Raw genomic sequence first — 17,465 nt, forward strand, 5'->3', positions numbered from 1 at the left:
TCAAAAAGCTTTCTCCTGATACAGCAAGAAAGCAGATGGTATCATTTGCAACTCAATCCCCGTCATCACTGCTTAGACCACCATTCTTGTTAATCGCTTAGATGCTTTCCGCACAATATAGATCCTCATGTAACGACCAAGCAATATCTCTTTCTAACGTAAAACAGAAACACCACATACATGATGAAAGGACACAAAAATGTAACCGGAAAACTCGCAGAAGCAACCACTGTCACATGGAAAAAGTTACTCTCTAAAAGTCAAGTCTACTTCCACAGAGGGAGACTGCATTTAATAAAATCCAAAGCACTTGCAGGAAAAGGGAAGTGCTGAGCCTATCTATTTCCACATATCCATCATTCAGGAAGACATTAATGCCCTAAATCCCATCCAAGGAGAGCCAACATAATTGAAGAAAACATGTCCGAAAAACATGAAATACCTCAGGTACTAGCTTTTGTCAAGAAATCTGTTGGCTTGTCCGACAATTCCTCAGAAATTTTCTCTACTGCATTTCAAATCAAACCACCATACAAGTAAGCTCTCTAGGCCTCAACAGCAAAAGACACTTACAATTAAATCAACAACTTATGCTCGCATCGGATCTAAAACGCCTGCAAAATTATCCTAACAAATCACATGAAGAAATAGAAACCAACGTAGTAATATGTATCCTTAGGTAGAGGGGAGATTCAAACAACACTACTAATTATTTTGAGAAGGCCCAAGAAAGCACATGGAAGACAATCTAAACAACAGAGCACGCCCACCTTTCCTTCTTATCCAATCAAGGTACTATCAGTTTTATTGGTAGTGTATACAAAATCAGCAAACCAGTAAACCGTGCTCTTTCTGAAAATTTTGGCAGATGCTTCCATTAAGAGTTGGAAATACATGCATGTACTGGCACTTAACAGGTTCAACTTTTGCATCAGATGCATATGCATTGAGGATTTGATCTAGTACTCATGAGTTAATGTGCACTTTATCCTCTTCCACCAATTTCTTTGTCGGTCAGGGATGGGAATTGGACAACAGTACGGAGAAGATTCTCCTAGTCAGAGCTCATGGAATAAAAGGTCTGACCATCAAGTCATAAACACAACCATGATCGCAACCGAACTTAACACCGTAAGTAGAGGCAAGAAGACCAAAGTGGTCAAGAATGGTGATGTGGATTCTAAGTAGGAAAGTGTCCCTATATACGGCAAGAAGAATGCTGGTTTAAATGGCAAACAAATCAAACCTTTGCAGCAGATGCCTCTAGCATTGCATCTAGACTCACAATTATCACACACACGGTTATCACAAGGATATGGAATTTTCTAAGCAACAGAAGAAAGGAAATCAATTCATGTCCTTGGAAACAATGTTATATTGAGAACTTGGCATAAATCAATCAGCATAATATCCCGTCCAGGGACTGCAACAAATCCATACTTGAACAGCAACAAAAGTAATGCAAAAGGTTCAAATGACTTACCTTCATGGAATTCATATCATCAAGAGCTGGGAGAATATCAATCTCTCTATTTACATCGCCCATCTCTTCAGCCTCCCTCTTCCTTTGCCCATTCTCCACCACCTGCCCAAATAGAAAAAGCACGAGTCAACGTTCAATTCTCCCAAAGTCCAACCAACTCTAGAAAAACCCAACAAAACCCGACAATTCAAACGGCACGATCTCCTACCCTCGTCGCTCCTGAATCCACCTCGCAATCGGGATGCTGCGGCTGGGTCTTGATGGCGAGCACGGCAGAGCAGTTGGTGCATGTGAAGTAAAACCTGAATCTCTGGTTCCCCAAGTACGTCTGCCAAAGTACAAGAGAAGGCCAAGAAAGGAAAAGCACAAAGCGGGTCAACTCCATAGACAGATACAGAACCCAAAGCATCATCATCACAACTCGAACTTGGAAGAAGATGGGAAAGCACGGAACCGAAGGTGTGCAGCACTGACCTCGCCGACGACTTCCTCCTTCCTGTGTAATATATGGGCTTTAAAGTAAGGAAATAAAATAAAAGAAGAGAAAAAAAGAAAAGGTTGAAAAGTCAAAAAAAGAGGATGAAGGAAAGTGGAAGAACCTTCGGCTAAGCTTTAAAAAGAGAGAAAGAGGGAGAGAAAGAGAAGCACGGGCAGAAACAGGGAAACGCAAAACAGGGGACAAGAGAGAAAGAAGAGAAAGGAAAAAGGGAAAAAGGGAAAAATTTTGGCGCACTCGTGACCCGGACGTCTCATCAAGCCGACTCAAGCGTGTTTTGCAAGGCCGGTAAGAAATTGAAGCCTTTAATCACTTGCTTGAATCAATTGCCGCAATTAGGGCTCGAAATTCGGATTTCTTGGGTATTTGTGTGGCGAAGCCCAATTTTTGAGCCGTTAAGCTGTAATTTTTTTTAGAAATGGTACTTTGGGATGTTGTGAAGCTATAGCATCTTTCGGATCGTGATTTGAGCTTGCGGTTTGTTCGGAACGGAATTTTGAAGTTGGAGGCGCAATCTGGTACTGTAGCGAACAGTGGCTTCGAGTCTCTTTTTTTTTGTTATTTCCGGTGCTGTTTTAGGGCGGATGAGTTGGGGTTGTTGTTGTAAGTTAAGAGAGCTTTCTAAAGACTATAAGACGGCTTGAAACGGAATTTTGTGGAGGAAGTTATGGCGTGACGAAGTTGGCGCATGGGCCGTGCCTAGCTGAAAATGATGGGTTTATGGTAAATTGTGAGCTTTTGGGGTGCGTAGGTGTCGTTTATCGACTAATAGGCCTAGTATAGGCGAGTCGTTATAAGAATATCATTTTTTACTCGGCTTTTTGATATTTTCCCGTTAATTGTTAGGAATCCGAATGCGTTGGTTCGTGTGAGCGTCGTAGTTGATTTTTGGCTTTTTCCAGGTGAGTGACACTATTTCTTCTTTGTATTTTAAACTCATGTTTTGAGAAACATGGTGGATTAAACACTCTATGAGTTGATAAAAAGCATGTCTTGTTGCATAAAACAAGATCGAGCTATTACTGACATTTTTATTGTTCGAAAGGAATTATATTTTGACGTTGTTTTGGATGGTTGTGTGAAAAAGGGATTTGTGAAAATCTTTGTGAAAGAATCTTGAAATGTTGTAGAAAATGCTTTGATATTTATATATATCAAAATTTGGAGTTGTGGTATGATTCTCTTTCTGATATTGAATTACTGGATATTGTACTTGGTGATTGGTGCTCAATGTCGCTGTGGACCCTGAGGGGTGTGGGTATGCGCATACCATTTTAGGATATCCTTGTGGGCCGAGCCACCGGCTAATAATATGTGGAGACCTTGCCAAGGGGGGGAATCTTGGTCGTCTTGTCACGGGCGTTACGCGTGACCATGGCTAAACATTTGAGCATGAATTGGTCAATGGAATGAACCATTGACGTATGATTTGAGTTTGGTTGGTGGAGTGGACCATCGATATGAGTTGATGAGATTAATCAATGGAATTGACCATTGATGCATGTTTTACGAGATTGACTAATGGACTCGACCATTGGTGCTTTCAATATTTGAATTATGATTTGGTATTATGATAAAGTGAGTTATGTTTGTGTTTTAAAATGTGCATAGTGATTTCTCGATCCGCTTAGAAGAAATGTGTTACTCACTGAGCCGTGGTAGCTCACTCCTCTCATCTACTTGTTTTTCAGGTTCTTCAAATGAGTCGCGAGTAGGCGTGAGCGTTCGCTCGGGGAGGACTTTTGTTGTGGAACTTTTTGGTATGGCTTATGCATAGTTCATAAGTTTATAAGTTAGTTTTTGTAGAAGGTTTATGTTTTGATGTTTGTGGAACATAGATATACTCTGATATTGTAACCAATTGCGCCTTTTTGTCAAATATATATATGTGGATGTATATATGTTGATATCGGGTTGAAATTTTGGTTACGTTGAGGCTGCGTCCTTCGGAATAAGGACGGCCGTGTCATGCCCTTCTTCTTGAGAATCGGGGTGTGACATTTGTTGGTATCGGAGCTTAGGTTTTGATTTGTTTGGGTAGATATGGGACGATGTGAGATTGTGTGATAGATTTTTTTTTTTTAACGCGTTAGCTTTTTAGATATTGAGTTGTAGCTCCGTTATTGGATTCAGGTGATCATGCGTGACTCGGAGACACTTGCTTCGCTTCGTAGAAATAGTAAAGGCAAGCAAGTTGTAACCCCTGATGCTAGAGACACGCCTCAAGCTTCTCGAGGTGCATCTCTAAGGAGGAGACCGGAGGATCGGCGTGAGGAAAGTCCTAACTCGCATGAAGTCAGGGAAGTTGACCAACGGTCGTTTCCCCCGAGTGACTTTGAGCAAGCCATGATTCATTGGTATCGTCAAGCAAAGGAATTAAGTGGAGATGAAGCAACTGGCTCATACACCTTTGCGCAATTCAGAAAGGCGAAACCACCCACTTATGATGGGAAAGCCGATCCTCTTGCAGCTGAGCAGTGGACTAGAAAGATTGAAGGGATCTTTGAAGCTGAAGGTGTTCCTGAAGATAAGAAGGTTACTTTTGCTTCTCGATACTTAGAAGGCGAGGCAGAGCATTGGTGGGAGGGAATGAGGCCAGCTCTCGGAGATAGGGATGGTGTTATAGCTTGGGAGGACTTTAAGCAGGCTTTCAATGCCCAATTCTTCCCAATGTCATTTCAGACAAAAATGAAGAGTGATTTTATACACATATCTCAAGGCGACTCCACGGTTTTGGAGTATGCAGCCCGCTTTAATCAGATGAGTAGATTTGCTAAGCAATATGTGTCTAATGAGCAAGATAAAACTGATCACTTTCAGAGGGGGCTCCGGTATGAAATTGGTTCGGCACTCACACCTCTAGCATTGACATCTTATAAAGATGTGCTGGAACGAGCCATCAGAGTGGAACAAAAGATTCTGGAGCGAGATGTGCAAGGCGTACCTCAGCATAAGAAGTTGAGATTCACTGACTATCAAAATAGCGGCGCCGGTGGCAGCGGAAAGAGGAAAGCTTTTAATCAGCCAGGAAAGCCCAGAATTCAGAATAATCTAGGCCCTTGTACTACATGTGGGAAACGACATAGCGGTCCTTGTTACCGCAAGAGAGGAGCATGTTTCACTTGTGGAAAAATGGGATATATGGCACGTGATTGTCCAACACAGAATAATGCCCCTGGAGATAGTAGAGTATGTTTTGTATGTGGACAACCTGGACATCGAGCCTATACTTGTTCTATGAGGAAGACCGCACCTCCAGTTGATAAGCCACAAGAAAGCCAGCAAAGGCAAAGGATGACTGGGAAAGTTTTTACAATGACAAGAGAGGATGCGGCGGCTTCTAATACAGTTGTTGCAGATATATGAGATTTCGATATTATTCTAGGGATGGATTGGTTATCAAAATATCATGCCACTGTCGATTGTTATTCAAAGGAAGTTATTTTTCGACCTCCAAATCAACCAGAATTTTCTTTCTTGGGGAGTTATAAAGGCACTTTTCCAAGGTTAATTTCAGCTATGCGAGCAAGAAAGCTTTTGAGAAATGGTTGTTACGGTTATTTGGCTTGTGTAAAAGATACAAGTAAGGAGCCGGTAAAGCTAGAAAATGTTCATGTTGTCAGAGAATTTCCTGATGTATTTCCTGAAGATTTGCCTGGCTTGCCTCCTGATAGAGAGATAGAGTTTTGCATTGATTTAATGCCTGGTACAACACCCATCTCTAAGACCCCATATCGGATGGCACCTTCTGAATTGAGTGAATTGAAGACTCAATTGCAAGAGCTTTTGGATAAGGGTTTTATTAGGCCTAGTGTATCGCCTTGGGGAGCTCCTGTTTTATTTGTAAAGAAGAAAGACGGTAGTATGCGACTTTGCATAGATTATCGAGAACTTAACAAGGTGACGATCAAAAATAAATATCCTTTACCTCGAATAGATGATTTATTTGATCAACTTCAAGGGGCTCAAGTATTTTCTAAGATCGACCTTCGTTCTGGGTATCATCAGTTGAAGATAAAAGTTGATGATGTGCCAACGACCGCCTTTAGAACAAGGTATGGGCATTATGAATTCCTTGTCATGCCTTTTGGGTTAACGAATGCACCTGCGGCTTTCATGGATTTGATGAACAGGGTATTCAGGCAATTTCTTGACAGATTTATTGTGGTATTCATCGATGATATTTTGGTGTATTCGAGGAGTTTGGGAGAACATGAACAACACTTGAGAGTTGTTTTACAAACTTTGCGTGAAAAGAAGTTGTATGCTAAATTTAGTAAGTGCGCCTTCTGGCTTGATCATATAGAATTTTTGGGTCATGTAATATCAATGGATGGTATCTCAGTTGATCCAAAGAAAGTTGAAGTAGTTGTTCAATGGAATCGCCCTACCAATGTCACGGAGGTGAGAAGTTTTCTTGGGCTAGCAGGTTATTACAGGAGATTTATAGATGGATTTTCTAAAATTGCCAGTCCACTTACTCGCCTAACTCAGAAGGGAGTTAAATTTGTATGGTCAAATCAATGTGAATGCAGTTTCCAAGAGTTGAAGAGGCGATTGGTGTCAGCTCCTATATTGACTTTGCCTTCAGGAACTGGTGACTTTACAATTTATTGCGATGCATCTAAGGAAGGTTTAGGTTGTGTTCTTATGCAGGATGGTAAAGTTGTGGCATATGCCTCTAGACAGTTGAAGACTCATAAGAAGAACTATCCCGCTCATGATCTAGAATTGGCGGCGGTCGTGTTTGCATTAAAAATATGGCGGCACTACTTGTACGGTGAAAAATGTGAAGTCTTCACCGATCACAAGAGTTTGAAATATATTTTTACTCAAAAAGAACTTAACATGAGGCAGAGGAGATGGCTAGAACTTCTGAAGGATTATGACTTATCCATTAATTACCATCCAGGTAAAGCTAACGTGGTAGCCGATGCCTTGAGTCGCAAATCCTCTGGAAATATGGCAGCATTGCTTACTTCTCAAAAGCCTATTCTTGAAGATATGAGAAAGCTGGACTTGGAGGTTTTGGTCCATCGGCTTGGTGTTCAATTTGCTAATCTTCGAGTACAACCGACATTGATTGATAGAATCAAGGCCAAACAAAATGAAGATCCTCAATTGGAGAAGATTAAAGAAGGTGTAGAAGCTGGGAAACAAGATGACTTTAGTATCTATCTAGATGGGTCATTGAGATTTCGTGGTCGATTATGTGTTCCCAATGATTCAGAATTGAAAAAGGAGATACTACAAGAAGCTCATAGCACTAGATTCTCGATTCATCCAGGAAGCACCAAGATGTACAGGGATTTGAGAGGAAATTTTTGGTGGATCAATATGAAGAAAGATATTGTGAAGTTTGTCGACCAATGTTTAATTTGCTAGCAAGTGAAAGTTGAGCATCAGAAACCAGGTGGTCAGCTACACCCACTTGAAGTACCTAAATGGAAGTGGGACCATATTACCATGGATTTCATCGTCGGCTTACCGAGGACGCCTAGTGGTAAGAATGCCATATGGGTGATTGTTGATCGATTGACTAAATCTGCACACTTTTTGTCTTATCGATTCGGTCTTTCACTTGAAGACATGGCAAAGCGATACGTCAATGAGATAGTGAGACTTCATGGAGTTCCAGTGAGTATTGTTTCCGATAGAGATCCCAAGTTTGTGTCCAACTTTTGGAAGAGTTTACAAGGGGCGTTAGGTACTCAACTCAACTTTAGCACAGCTTTTCATCCACAAATGGATGGCCAGTCAGAAAGAACTATTCAGACATTAGAGGATATGTTACGATCTTGCGTTATTGACTTTGGTGGTTCGTGGGATGAACATTTACACTTGGCAGAGTTTTCATATAATAACAGCTATCATTCTAGTATTAAAATGGCTCCTTTTGAAGCTTTATATGGGCGTAAATGTAGGACTCCTGTTTGCTGGGATGATGTTGGTGAGAAAAGATTAACCGGCTCTGAATTCATACAGCAATCAGAAGAGAAAATCAGACTCATTTGAGAGCGTTTGAAAATAGCTCAAAGCCGTCAGAAAAGTTATGCAGACCTTAAGAGGCATAAAGTAGAATTTAATGTAGGAGATCATGTGTTCTTGAAGGTTTCTCCCATGAAGGGCGTCATGAGATTTGGCACGCGTGGTAAATTAAGCCCAAGGTATGTGGGACCATTTTTTATATTAGAAAAGATTGGTGAAGTTGCTTATAAGCTAGCTTTACCTCCAGCATTATCCGAAGTCCATAATGTGTTCCACGTATCCTTATTATGGAAATATGTGCCAAATCCTGATCACGTATTGGATTTTACATCGTTGAAGTTGAGAGAAAACTTAACGTACGAAGAGCAGCCCATTCGTATTATCGATAAGAAGGATCAAGTGTTGCGACGACGCACTATTCCTTATGTGAAGATCCAATGGCAAAATCACACGGAAAGAGAGGCCATTTGGGAACTTGAGGAAGAGGCAAGGCGCAAATACCCTCACTTGTTTCACGAATGAGGTGCTTATAAATTTCGATGACGAAATTTTTTAAGGAGGGGAGAATGTAATATATGGGCTTTAAAGTAAGGAAATAAAATAAAAGAAGAGAAAAAAAAAAAGGTTGAAAAGTCAAAAAAGGGAGGATGAAGGAAAGTGGAAGAACCTTCGGCTAAGCTTTAAAAAGAGAGAAAGAGGGAGAGAAAGAGAAGCACGGGCAGAAACAGGGGAAACGCAAAACAGGGGACAAGAGAGAAAGAAGAGAAAGGAAAAAGGGAAAAAAGGGAAAAATTTTGGCGCACTCGTGACCTGGACGTCTCATCAAGCCGACTCAAGCGTGTTTTGCAAGGCCGGTAAGAAATTGAAGCCTTTAATCACTTGCTTGAATCAATTGCCGCAATTAGGGCTCGAAATTCGGATTTCTTGGGTATTTGTGTGGCGAAGCCCAATTTTTGAGCCGTTAAGCTGTAATTCTTTTTAGAAATGGTACTTTGGGATGTTGTGAAGCTATAGCATCTTTCGGATCGTGATTTGAGCTTGCGGTTTGTTCGGAACGGAATTTTGAAGTTGGAGGCGCAATCTGGTACTGTAGCGAACAGTGGCTTCGAGTCTCTTTTTTTGTTATTTCCGGTGCTGTTTTAGGGCGGATGAGTTGGGGTTGTTGTTGTAAGTTAAGAGAGCTTTCTAAAGACTATAAGACGGCTTGAAACGGAATTTTGTGGAGGAAGTTATGGCGTGACGAAGTTGGCGCATGGGCCGTGCCTAGCTGAAAATGATGGGTTTATGGTAAATTGTGAGCTTTTGGGGTGCGTAGGTGTCGTTTATCGACTAATAGGCCTAGTATAGGCGAGTCGTTATAAGAATATCATTTTTTACTCGGCTTTTTGATATTTTCCCGTTAATTGTTAGGAATCCGAATGCGTTGGTTCGTGTGAGCGTCGTAGTTGATTTTTGGCTTTTCCCAGGTGAGTGACACTATTTCTTCTTTGTATTTTAAACTCATGTTTTGAGAAACATGGTGGATTAAACACTCTATGAGTTGATAAAAAGCATGTCTTGTTGCATAAAACAGGATCGAGCTATTATTGACATTTTTATTGTTCGAAAGGAATTATATTTTTGACGTTGTTTTGGATGGTTGTGTGAAAAAGGGATTTGTGAAAATCTTTGTGAAAGAATCTTGAAATGTTGTAGAAAATGCTTTGATATTTATATATATCAAAATTTGGAGTTGTGGTATGATTCTCTTTCTGATATTGAATTACTGGATATTGTAATTGGTGATTGGTGCTCAATGTCGCTGTGGACCCTGAGGGGTGTGGGTATGCGCATACCATTCTAGGATATCCTTGTGGGCTGAGCCACCGGCTAATAATATGTGGAGACCTTGCCAAGGGGGGGAATCTTGGTCGTCTTGTCATGGGCGTTACGCGTGACCATGGCTAGACATTTGAGCATGAATTGGTCAATGGAGTGAACCATTGACGTATGATTTGAGTTTGGTCGGTGGAGTGGACCATCGATATGAGTTAATGAGATTAATCAATGGAATTGACCATTGATGCATGTTTTACGAGATTGACTAATGGACTCGACCATTGGTGCTTTCAATATTTGAATTATGATTTGGTATTATGATAAAGTGAGTTATGTTGGACTCGACCATTGGTGCTTTCAATATTTGAATTATGATTTGGTATTATGATAAAGTGAGTTATGTTTGTGTTTTAAAATGTGCATAGTGATTTCTCGATCCGCTTAGAAGAAATGTGTTACTCACTGAGCCGTGGTAGCTCACTCCTCTCATCTACTTATTTTTCAGGTTCTTCAGCGAGTCGCGAGTAGGCGTGAGCGTTCGCTCTGGGAGGACTTTTGTTGTGGAACTTTTTGGTATGGCTTATGCATAGTTCATAAGTTTATAAGTTAGTTTTTGTAGAAGGTTTATGTTGTGATGTTTGTGGAACATAGATATACTCTGATATTGTAACCAATTGCGCCTTTTTGTCAAATATATATATGTGGATGTATATATGTTGATATCGGGTTGAAATTTTGTTTACGTTGAGGCTGCGTCCTTTGGAATAAGGACGGCCGTGTCATGCCCTTCTTCTTGAGAATCGGGGTGTGACATCCTGGACTTGAACTTTGTGCCCTGGCAGATGTGACTCCCACAGGTGTTGCACCGGATGCTCATCGGCAGCATGATCCGAACCTTAACCGGCTGTTTCATGGGCTTCCTCCGAACCCTAGGCAGGTACGAAGACTCGAAGTGTAGCTCCGGCAGCATCTTCTCTCCAACTCCAAACTCAGACGACGAACGCTAGTGACGAACGCTGGAAAGACGCCCGCGAGATCTCTCTCGGTTCAGATCGATCGATGTCGCTTGAGGTTTCCGAGATAACGGACGAAATCGATTGAAGAGCAGAGTCCGAGGTATTTTCGGAGAAGTACGAGGAACGGTAATGAGAACCGAACCCGGAAAATCCGCAGTCCATTGTAAATATCGCCAGACGATATGGTAGATGGAGACGACGAAAATTTATTCATTCTTGTGCCGAAAAATCTCCTAAATTGTTTTTACATAATCTTTATTAGAGATATTTAGGATTTTTTAACATTATTTCCTATGTGAGGAGATATTTGAGAATTATGTTGATTCTATGTAGAGAATTATGTTGATTCTATGTATCTTTCTTTGATTATGCATATCTTTATCGATATATATTATTTTAAATATTTATATCACAAAACTTAGGTTGATGTCCTTTTTCTTTTGATATATTGAAATACACAAAAAAATTCCCAATTCTTCTCTTCCACTTTATTTTTTACCATCTTTGTTCTCAAATAACAAATTTCTTAAATTAACGAATTAGAATTGTATTTCAGTATAAATAATTTTTGAATTCTAATATAGGAAATTCAAAATAAAAAAATAAAAAATTCGTTTTTAATTTAAAATTATTTTTATTTATATATTTCGAATTTAATTCCATCTTATATAGTTCAATATATAAATATAAATTTGTTACATATTTTTGGTCTGTTAGTATTTTAGGTATTAGTATAATTTTCTATTTAATAAAATCTTATTTGAGAATGATGGAAATAGGAGAAAGAAATTATTAAAAAAAAAAAAAAGAAATTAATTAAAAAAGAGGGAAAATAAAAAATAAAATAAACATAAAGTAGAAAATAGTGTTTTTTACCATCTCTATATGTAAAATTTGTGTTTCATATAGGTGTTTATACCAAACAGTATATACTATTATGTGAATATTTCTAATTTGCAATCACAAAATAGTGGATAAGATATAGTAAAATCTCTTGGATTTTATATCCTATCATGGTTAGAAATTCGAACACCTAAACATGGCCTCAACGTTACAACTACGAAAGATATTGCCCCAATATATAACAAGAATCTAGCACATACATAATTATAATAAAAATTATATGTATGCCATTAGCAATTGTAAAAGCCTTAAGATCTAATTTAATATGATAGGATGGGCGACCTACTGAGAAATGTTCACCCAAAGCAAACTGTTCTTGCGCTTAAGTATTTTCTTTCCACAACTCCATTACCCGATACATTGATCATGTGGCCATTCAATTATACTGAAGGTAGTGATTAAAGCAACTAATTGCTTTTGATCTTTAGTTGTTTTTTTTAGTAGATAGATCAAACATAAGTTTTACGTTTAGTTGAGACCGAAACTCATCTAGTTGGTTTCGTCGACATTATCATAGTATCCGTAGATAGATCAAACATAAGTTTTACATTTGATTAAAATCAAAACTCATCTAGTTGGTTCCGTTGACATTATCACAGTAAATCGATCTCAAATGAGGCTATTCTATTAAACATTTGTTCATTTCTATAATTAGTTCCTTAAACTAGTGCCTCTGGACACTTTATAACAAAATCATTTGTTTAATCATGCGGCACATCCCCATATGGTGCAAATAATAGCAGGGACTTCACGGTCTCGCTGCCAAACAACTCACGAATACCTTTCTTTTTCGTTTTTCTTTCTTTTGCCTCTTCACAACTTATGAAAAACTCTTACTCATTATTAATTAACGCGCGATATATATCAAGCACGCATTTTAACCTTTTTTAAATTGTAGGTATATTAAATCTTTCACAACGCAATATTCATATCTTTATTTTTATTTTATTTTTGTAATTTGTCGATATTTGAGATTATATCTTTGCTGTGATGGTAAATAATTTATTTATTTTTTTCAAAAACAAAACAACCACATTCGTAACTCGGGAGTTCTGCAGGTAATTACAACATATAATTGATTGTTCATTTGTTCCAGAAAGTAAGAAAACATCGCAAAAACTGAAAATTAAAACTAGGGATCCACTGGAAAAAAAAAATGTATTATACGGATAAAAGCATATTCTATACAATAAATTCACAAGAAGTGACTAACTAAGAAAAGCAGGAGCACATACAAAAGTCTAATAATTGTCATACGATCTTTAGTATATTTACATAACAAAAGAGTTAAACGGAGAAAGCAGGATCTCTGCAATCACTCGTGCTTGGAGCATTGGCAGCACGATCTCATACGACGCGAAGTCGAAGCCAAACCAGACCTCCAGGACATCATCGACGACAACGACGACGGTCCTGGAGCAGCAATCCTCACCGCTGCTGTCCTGCTCTGCCACCGCGGCACAGCCAATTTTGAGGAGGAGAACGTTCCGCCGTGCAATCAAAATCCCAAACTTCTTCGAAACCCTCCAATCAAGTCCTAACCCCGTCAGCGGAGGTGCTCAATCACTGGAATTCCGGACCGTTGGGAAATCATACGTAGTTAAGCATTATTCCTGTCGTAATTAACAATTGATAGGTAGTGCCTGGATGCATTTATTTTTCGTATTTGTCGTTAACAATTAAGTAAGATTCACTTGTTTTTTAGTTTCGTAAAGTGTCTCTAAAGCTAAAATCATGTTTGATTGTACTAAATAACTAGCTCGGTGGCCTGTGCTGGCACGATATTAAAGTTTGATCGTACTTACGCAGTTTATTTGGTTTTCTCTAGATAATTAATGTGTAATCTACAACAAACTAAGTTTATAGCGAGTCCCTTCATTAATAAACCCAGAGAGACCCATATCTATACCACCAAGCTGATGAATCAATCTAATCTTCTTAGGGTTTGACGTGACACATTTATATTTAAAGTTCACACAAAATTATCACTATATGGATGTGAGATCAAATTCTTCAATTTTTTGGACTGTTTAAGTTGAGTGGAGATACGACCAAAAAAAAAAAAAGTTGAGTGGAGATATAATTTAAATTGAAAATGAAGGGCCAGATCAAGAAAAGTGAACAATTAAATATAATTAATCCATCAAAAATACAAAATACACACTTGTGAGGGCCATCTCCGGTAGTCATCTAAGTGAGGTGCCCAGCAAGACTGCATTCCTTATTTTAATGTGTTGGTGCTCATACGCCTCACACCCTCCCAATTGATAATGTATATTTTTCTTCACCATTATCGGGGAATACCGACGATTTTATACTAAAAAAAAAGCTTAATGTTGGCAACTCTTTACTTCAAATCATCCTCACACCAGGTTTTCTCTAGAGGGTCATTGAATGTGTGAATGCTTAGATTTGTGAGATTAATTTCGGTAAAAATGAAATTGCCGTGGCACTAGAGTTAAAAAAAAAAAAATCAAATTCCCAGCCTATAAGCAGAAACGTGATCGCGAAACTAAACTGAACCAATATCGATTAATGAAATTTTTTGCATAATTACGGAAATGCCCCTGGAAGATAGGGTACGGAAAGTTTGGGTGTAAGCATTTGCACGGACGGAACGTGTCCATGTTCTCATTCCTCCTTCAGCTTTTGCCACCGCGTTTTCCTGTTTCTCTGCTTCCTCTCAATAGAGAGAGCCAAAATAGCCAGACGACTTCACCGGATCCCCGGTCAGGCCCCAAGCGAAATCCAGCGATGGACCCTACGACGGCAACGTGGAGCAGCGGAGGAGAGCAGGGTGGTGGGGATGTTGATGCAGGAGCCGGCGGCGGCAGCAGCAGAGAGGAAATCGTAGATGAAAGTGATGGTGGCGGTGGACGAGAGCGAGGAGTTTCTACTCGCAGAGGTGGATGCTGGACCACCTGCTCTGGAGGAGTAGCCCAGTCTGGCGGCGGACGACGATGAGGTGGAGATGATCACGCTTGTTCACGTTCAGCAGCCTTTTCAGCACGACGCTTTCCCTGCCGGCCCAGGTGGAACAGGATTCTCTCTCCGCCTGAAAGTCATTTAGTTCTGCACAAACCGATGGTCGGTAATTGTTCATGACATCCCGTTGTACCTCATCAGTCATGTTTTGGCCACCTGAAATGAGCTCTCTGCAAGCATGGCAAAGCTTGACATATGGCTTGTACTAACATTACTTGGAATTTTTTTGGGGGCGTCCAGTTGTTGCAGCATTCTACGCGACGCCGTCAGTGGAATCGACGAGGAAAGCCCAAAAGGAGAACTCAGCCCTCGTACTCTCCCGTGCTTTGCACACGTGCAAAGAATCGATGGTGATTCAGCTCATCTCTACCACATCTTTCCCTACATTCCTTGTCCAGCAATAGAAAAGGAAAAAGTTGGAACCAGAAGTAAGAAAGTGTTAGAAATTAAACCAAATTCATCGGTGCAGATAACTATTCGGTACCTACATCGAAAGAGAGTCATAATTGCAGCGATATCTTTAATGAATATGTTCGTCATTATCTATAATGAGTCTATTATTATTTTTAGCTGTAGTGATTAAGTGGTTTGGACAGTGCCAATGCAAGTATGCTGGTATTAGAGATAGTGATTATTTTTAGAGATAAGGTGAGATATGATGATTTTTTTATTAGTTTCTAGATCTTATCCCAAACGTTAGCTTTTCCTACTAGGAAGAGTAAATATCATGTAACAATTCTATAAATAGGGGAGTCTTGTAATTGTTTTTTAAGGTGAAATAAATCTATGGGCCCACCTATCTTCTTCTTGTGTGAGTTGTGAGCATCTCATCTGCAAATTACTTCCATCAGAAAGGAGGAGATAGTAATCATGTTGGACGATGTCAAGTTGAGCTTTCGTTGATGAAGCATGCAGACAACACAATTGTAAATTCAACGATGTTTCCAGGTCATGGCAGAGACCTTGATTCTGAGCCGAGACCCGAAACACATGATATGCTAGGCGACTGAGCAAATGCACATGGATCTCCTCGTACAACTTGACTACTATCGCACTTTTTTGAAATAGATATCGCACTCTTTGATGGCGAATGGGGCCAAATCATGCCCGGCATGCTCATACATAGAATTAATCTTAAAAGTTTAACTTACATATACAAAAGCATTACTGGTTTGGGAGAGAGAGAGAGAGAGAGTAGGGGTGAGCAGCGGTCTAGGGTTGACCCTAGACCGACCCAACCTTGCCAGTCCTGGTCCGGTTCCCAAGGGGACTGGGTCGGTCCTTGGTCCTGAAATTCTAGGACCAACACTGTGCGGGTTGGTTCTCGGTCCTAAGAGTTTTGGGTTGGTCCAACCCTAGACCAACCCTGTATATTAAATTATATTATATTATTTATAATTCTTTTATATATTCAAACTTAAGTAAAATGTCTGTTATATTATATTATATTGAGATGTTCTATCAATAGCACTAATAGTAATTTCAATTTAAAACTTTTGTTGAGTATTAATTAAGTGTCGTTTGTTTTGTTTTAAAGTGTTTAGAAGTTCAAGTGAATTAACAAGATGTGAAGTTATATATTCATGGTTTATATTAAGTATTTTGAACTTTTTTATGGTTTAATTGTATTTTACTAATGAATTTCAGCTATACTTTGCTTTTCAATTTGTGCCAATGGTAAAAGTTTTTGAAGAGTAGAGTAGTATTGCAGTTGTTACGGTGATTTGCTAGTCAAGTGGTGTGAAGCTCATTTTTTTGTTGAGTGGACTCTACATGATCAAATACAAGAAAACGCTTTTGCATATGGTGTTATGAATATTAAAGATAGATGATTACAAGAACTTTCCATCTTGTCCCATATCTCAATGAGAGGTTAGCAAGTACGAAATTTCTATTATTGTGCCATCTTAAATTTGCTAAATATGTATTGGTATTTATAGTTTAGTTGCACAATCTTTTGCATTGTCGATGGATGTGTAATTTGAATTTGTAGGTTTTTGCTTTTTTAGGGAGTATAAAAAATAAGACAAAAAAATTATCGATCGGTCCGGGTTGGCCTCGGAACCCAGACCGAACCCATTGGGTTGGTCCAGATCCCTTGGTCTCGGGCTCAATAGGGTGGTCGCCGGTCCCAAAATTGAGGACCGACATTGTACGGGTTGGTCCTAGGGTTAGGGGTGGCCGGACCAACCCGGACCATGCTCACTCCCTAATGCGAAGCCCCCTCGGGGCTGGGGTTTTAATGATTTCAATCATCTCCCTTGTCTCATACCGAAGGAAATTCCTTTCTAATAAAAGAAGTAAAAATAAAAATAAAATTTCAATTCGAGAAATTACCGAAACCTCGAGGCTGCTGCGGGCGACCCACTGAGATGTCGACACGTCATCGTTGACCGGGTCCGGGGTGGTCGAAGGGGATGACGTGGAGGGATCGGGCGGGAAGTACCTTTTGCACTTTCTTTGGATACTATTTTTGGAGGAGTACCTTTCACCGTCGGTTGGGAAAGATTGGGGGAGGGGGAAAGACCGGATGGGATGTTGGTCCCCCTCAACCCCCCCAAGGTCTGAATGGAATACCAAAGCCCGTTGGCCATCGAAGACCGTTGACCACTGTCGGTTTGAATTTTTGACCATAAGGGAAATTCTCCCAAATTTCCCTTACTTTACTTTTTAGTTTGGAAAGATGCGGTTGAATTGATGAGGATTGGTAAAAATATATTCCCAAGGAAAAATGAGACCCTTCTGAAAATTGGACTTTGGAGTTATATTAAGAACA

General features: G+C 39.7%; 2 protein-coding genes and 1 long non-coding RNA gene across 3 annotated transcripts; 2 read left to right on the forward strand and 1 right to left on the reverse strand.

Moving 5' to 3' along the window:
• Positions 1-1,922, reverse strand: LOC120292804 (splicing factor YJU2-like). The gene is made up of 3 exons (XM_039311237.1): positions 1,692-1,922; positions 1,484-1,585; positions 1-508 (listed from the first exon to the last, which is right to left on the reverse strand). The coding sequence occupies exons 1-3, from the start codon at positions 1,896-1,898 to the stop codon at positions 506-508; spliced, it is 312 nt and encodes a 103-aa protein (XP_039167171.1). The 5' UTR covers positions 1,899-1,922; the 3' UTR covers positions 1-505.
• Positions 1,923-3,681: 1,759 nt separating this feature from the next.
• LOC120292924 lies at positions 3,682-5,345 on the forward strand. The gene is made up of 2 exons (XM_039311482.1): positions 3,682-3,739; positions 4,113-5,345. The coding sequence occupies exon 2, from the start codon at positions 4,119-4,121 to the stop codon at positions 5,343-5,345; it is 1,227 nt and encodes a 408-aa protein (XP_039167416.1). The 5' UTR covers positions 3,682-3,739; positions 4,113-4,118.
• Positions 5,346-8,717: 3,372 nt separating this feature from the next.
• On the forward strand, positions 8,718-10,547 carry LOC104443698. Its single transcript, XR_005550413.1, has 3 exons — positions 8,718-8,821; positions 9,378-9,433; positions 10,291-10,547. It is a non-coding gene; the product is annotated as an uncharacterized LOC104443698 (long non-coding RNA).
• Positions 10,548-17,465: the final 6,918 nt, after the last annotated feature.

The sequence above is a fragment of the Eucalyptus grandis genome, chromosome 4, assembly GCF_016545825.1.
Source record: "Eucalyptus grandis isolate ANBG69807.140 chromosome 4, ASM1654582v1, whole genome shotgun sequence".
Classification (NCBI taxonomy): domain Eukaryota; kingdom Viridiplantae; phylum Streptophyta; class Magnoliopsida; order Myrtales; family Myrtaceae; genus Eucalyptus; species Eucalyptus grandis.